Raw genomic sequence first — 4,248 nt, forward strand, 5'->3', positions numbered from 1 at the left:
TTTCAAACGGTTTTCAATTACCTGTTTCCGCTCCAATTAGTACGGGAACTAGGGGAAACTTACGCTCCGCCATGGAATATCCTGACATAATATCCCAAAAAGTTGAGGCCGAGGTAAAACTAGGTCGCATGGCAGGCCCGTTTTCAACACCACCAGTTGAGGGACTAATTTTGTCCCCTATTGGGGTGGTTCCCAAAAAAGTTAAAGGGAAGTTCAGGCTGATTCAACATCTTTCTTGTCCTAGAGGGTCGTCTGTCAATGACGCCATCAATGACGATTTGTGCACAGTTAATTATTTTTTATTTGAGGATGCTATAGACATCATTCGAAAAATGGGTCCTGGGGCCCTCATGTGCAAATTGGATGTTGAGTCAGCTTTTAGACTATTACCTTTAAATAAGAACGCATTTCAATACATGGGATTTAAATTGAATGGGGGTTTTTACATAGATAAATGTTTGCCCATGGGTTGCTCCATTTCATGTGCTTATTTTGAGCGCTTTAGCACATTTTTGCAGTGGTGCCTACAGGAAGCGACGGGAGCTGACAGCATTACTCATTATTTGGGTGACTTTCTTTTAGTGGGTCCTCCAAGTTCTGACCTGTGTTTTAAGTTACTAGAAACAGCGCTTGATTTATTTAGGGAATTCGGGGTTCCCGTGGCAGGGGAAAAAACCGAGGGACCTACTACGAATTTGGTGTACCTTGGAATTGAAATTGATTCCGAGCTAGGTCTGTGTAAACTTCCTCTGGATAAGGTACGCCGTCTACATGACGAAATACTTTATGCCATCGCGGCTGCTAAGTTAACACTTAGACAGGCCCAATCTCTATTGGACCTGTTTAATTTCGCATGTAGAGTTATACCCATGGGCAAAATATTTTGTAGAAAACTTCAGCGAGCGACCGTCGGGATCCGCAAACCCCACCATTTTCTACGTCTATCTTCAGAAATGAGGAGGGATCTGAAAGTGTGGGAAATGTTTCTGGATAATTTTAACGGCATATGCATATGGCAAGCTCCAGCCGTTGCAAATGCGGAGTTGGAATTATATACAGATGCTGCGGGATCTTCCGGATTCGGCGCATTCTATGCGGGACGTTGGTGCGCAGACGCCTGGCCCGAATCTTGGGCACGAGACGGCATGACCAGGAATATGCTATTATTGGAAATATTTCCAATAATGGTCGCCTTAGAGCTCTGGGGTGCAGAATTGGGAAACAGGGAGGTTGTCTTTTGGTGTGATAATCTAGGGGTGGTTCAATCCATTGCGCAACTAAAGTCAACCTCTCTCCCAGTTTTGCGTATTTTAGCACGAATAGTGATGATGTGCTTGGCAAACAACATTACGTTGCGAGCCAAGCACGTCCCAGGCGTACTTAACGAAGTAGCGGATGCATTGTCCCGTTTCGAATGGGTGAGATTCAGGCAACTTGTGCCTTTAGCCCAGAAGTATGGTGAACAATGTCCATTTTTTTTTGTGGCAGGTGCCTCTGGAGGGGTAGAGGAGCTGGCCCTGCGGTCGCTAGCGCCGGCTACCTTCAGAGCTTATCTGGCCTCATGGGAGCGCTGGAGCGATTTCATGCTTGAACAGGGTGGCACAGGTAAGAGCTCTAGGCGTCTTATACCCCTTTTACACCAGACTTTGGACCCGGGATATTGCCGCTCCAGTCCGGGGCAGGGCATGGTGTAAATGGGGTGAAAAAAAATAACACGGGTACTGTTCCCCGGCAATCTGACCCGGCAAATGTTCAGGGTCGGACACGGGGCTTATCCGGGGCTCAGGGCAGTGTAAACGGCCATTATCCGGGTTATTTGGTGGGTAGAGGGGCGCAAAGAGTTGATTGGAGCTTCTGCGGCTCTGGCAGATGATGTCATCAGCTGGAGACCCGCACAGGGCGCATGTAGCAGCGCAGCAGCAGCGTTAACGCGCTACCACGCTACAAGCACACTCCAGTCTCATCTGCTGCAGCACACACTGCCTGTGCAGTGTTAACCGCTTTGGCTGACCCCAAGCCTGATCTGACACACTGCCTGTGCAGTGTTTTCCACTTTGGCTGACCCCAAGCCTGATCTGAGCCATCATGTCCAATACATCCAACTGGTCTGACAAGGAGGTACGTGAGCTCCTGCAAATCAGGGCAGATGAGGAGATTCGCCGCCAAATGACCGGCACCGTTCGGGATGCAGTGGTGTATCGCAATATTGCAGAATTGCTGGCATCCAGAGGTATTCATCGCTCCCAACAGCAGGTTGTAAACAAATTAAAATCTCTGCGGAAGCAGTTCTGCAAAGTGAATGACCAGAAGCGCAAGAAAAGTGGTGCAGCTAGGCCCGATTGGGTGCACTATGACCTGTGCTACAGTGCTTTTGGAAACACGGCACTCTGCAACCCTGTAGCCCTGTCCTCCTCCATAGCACCCCATTGCAGCCAGACGGACAACAGCCAGGACAGCCATGATGTACCGACTACCCAGGCTTCCCAGCTGTCCCCGCCAGTCTCAACGCCTTCTGAAGCCACGCAGATGTCAGCACACATGAGCCCGGCTTCACCGCTGCTGTTTGGTGATGATGGTGCAGCAGAGAATATAATGGATGCTTCCATGCAGTCTGACAGCGCCCAAGCAGCCACAGATGATGTTGTGGAAGAAAACAGTCAGACGACGCTCCCCAATCGAAGCACTCCATTACGTTCTAATTGTAAGTAGACATTCTATATATTTACACACATTTGACATAGTAAAAACAACCAACGTGGGGTTATGGCGGGATGAGGCCCAGTATCTGTTGCAGTATGTTGCTAGCATGCAGGTGGAAGAAGGCCACTAGCACATTTTGGCAAACAAAACTGCTGTTTATTATATAACACTTAACATGGAAGTATAATGTTAATTTTTTTTTTAAATTACAGTGTACAGCGTTCCTGCCAAAAAGAAAAAGCTTAATCGGTCTGAAGTAGCGGCTAAAGCGATGACATCGGTGATAGTTGACCATCTACGCCAATTGGATACTGATGTCCAAGCAAAGGAGGATGCTCGCATGGACAAATATTTGGAAGCTGAGAGACAGAACCAGCAGGCATTTATGTCTCAATTGCTGGCAATGCAAGATAGGCAAATGTCCTTTTTAGAACGTACATTTGGCGGTTTTTTCACACAACCTGCACCACATCCCCACCACCCACCTAAGTACCCACCCAACCCATATGATCATTACAATAGAGGTGTCAGTTTCAATCCTGCCACATCTACTAACACCCAACCAAACCAGCTGACACCAGAATATAGAGGGCCCAATTATAACTTTGGCAATAGTGCTGCTAGTAGTGACCCACCAATCCTAGAGTCCCCAGAGTTTTCCGTGTACCGGAATTTGAGCTAAGTTTTCAACTTTTAGTCTTAAAATATTGTTCCAAAATGTTGCACTTTACTTATTTTTCAAATCTTTCAAAAGGTTGCACTGATGTTTTTATAGTCTTTAGAAAGGTTGCACTTTATTTCTTAAGATTTGTGTGATTCTCTATATATAGGAGCAGTCACCATACAGTTCTATTTTATAATGTGTCCTATGACGTTAAACTGTATGGGCACAAAGTTTTACAATTGTTCTCTATTCCCAGTTGGACTCTCATATCTTGGTCTTTCATTATGAATAACATCTATAAACAAGATGTGAAATGTATGTACAGTTTGATGCATATTTTCATTATAAAGCAAACAACTGGAAGATTTGTGTCTGATTTTTATTTCAAATCATTGAGGGAAGGTTTGCTGCAATGGTGGCCCTGATTCTTTCTGCACTGCCAACATGCTCCCCCTCATAATCTGCTGCTTCAGGATTGCCCCCTGTGTCCTGCACATTCCACTCTGGAAGAAAGTGGTCCTTTTGTATTTCACAAATGTTATGTAGAATACAGCAGGTTGCAACTACGTGGGGCATCAACTGTAGGTCCACATCGTTCCTCTTCATCAGGCAGCGCCAACGTCCTTTTAACCGGCCAAAGGCATTTTCCACTACCATACGAGCAGAACTTAGGGTGTGGGTGTAGGTTATCTTTTCCGTGGACAACTCAACATTTTGTGTGTATCCCTTCATGAGCCAATGTAGTAGAGGGTAAGCAGCATCCCCAATTATGTGGACCGGGATCTCTACTTCATCTATGAAAATAGATTTCTATAAAAAAAAAAATAGAGATTGTCACTATTTATACAAAGCAGCCTTAAGAGTATAGTTACTATAAAGAAATA

At 45.7% G+C, this 4,248-nt stretch overlaps 1 protein-coding gene across 1 annotated transcript; it reads left to right on the forward strand.

Annotated features, from left to right (window-relative positions):
- Nucleotides 1-1,896: 1,896 nt before the first annotated feature.
- On the forward strand, nucleotides 1,897-3,720 carry LOC146035662 (uncharacterized). The gene is made up of 2 exons (XM_083159244.1): nucleotides 1,897-2,701; nucleotides 2,913-3,720. The coding sequence occupies exons 1-2, from the start codon at nucleotides 2,086-2,088 to the stop codon at nucleotides 3,380-3,382; spliced, it is 1,086 nt and encodes a 361-aa protein (XP_083015370.1). The 5' UTR covers nucleotides 1,897-2,085; the 3' UTR covers nucleotides 3,383-3,720.
- The last annotated feature ends 528 nt before the right edge of the window (nucleotides 3,721-4,248 follow it).

Source organism: Crinia signifera, chromosome 9 (assembly GCF_055691185.1).
Source record: "Crinia signifera chromosome 9, ASM5569118v1, whole genome shotgun sequence".
NCBI lineage: Eukaryota > Metazoa > Chordata > Amphibia > Anura > Myobatrachidae > Crinia > Crinia signifera.

Bases quoted from the DNA above. Each gene is read 5' to 3' on its own strand.
- LOC146035662 (XM_083159244.1), top strand. From the start codon at position 2,086: ATGTCCAATACATCCAACTGGTCTGACAAGGAGGTACGTGAGCTCCTG. The intron at 2,702-2,912 runs GTAAGTAGACAT...TTTAAATTACAG, and splicing joins CACTCCATTACGTTCTAATT to TGTACAGCGTTCCTGCCAAA.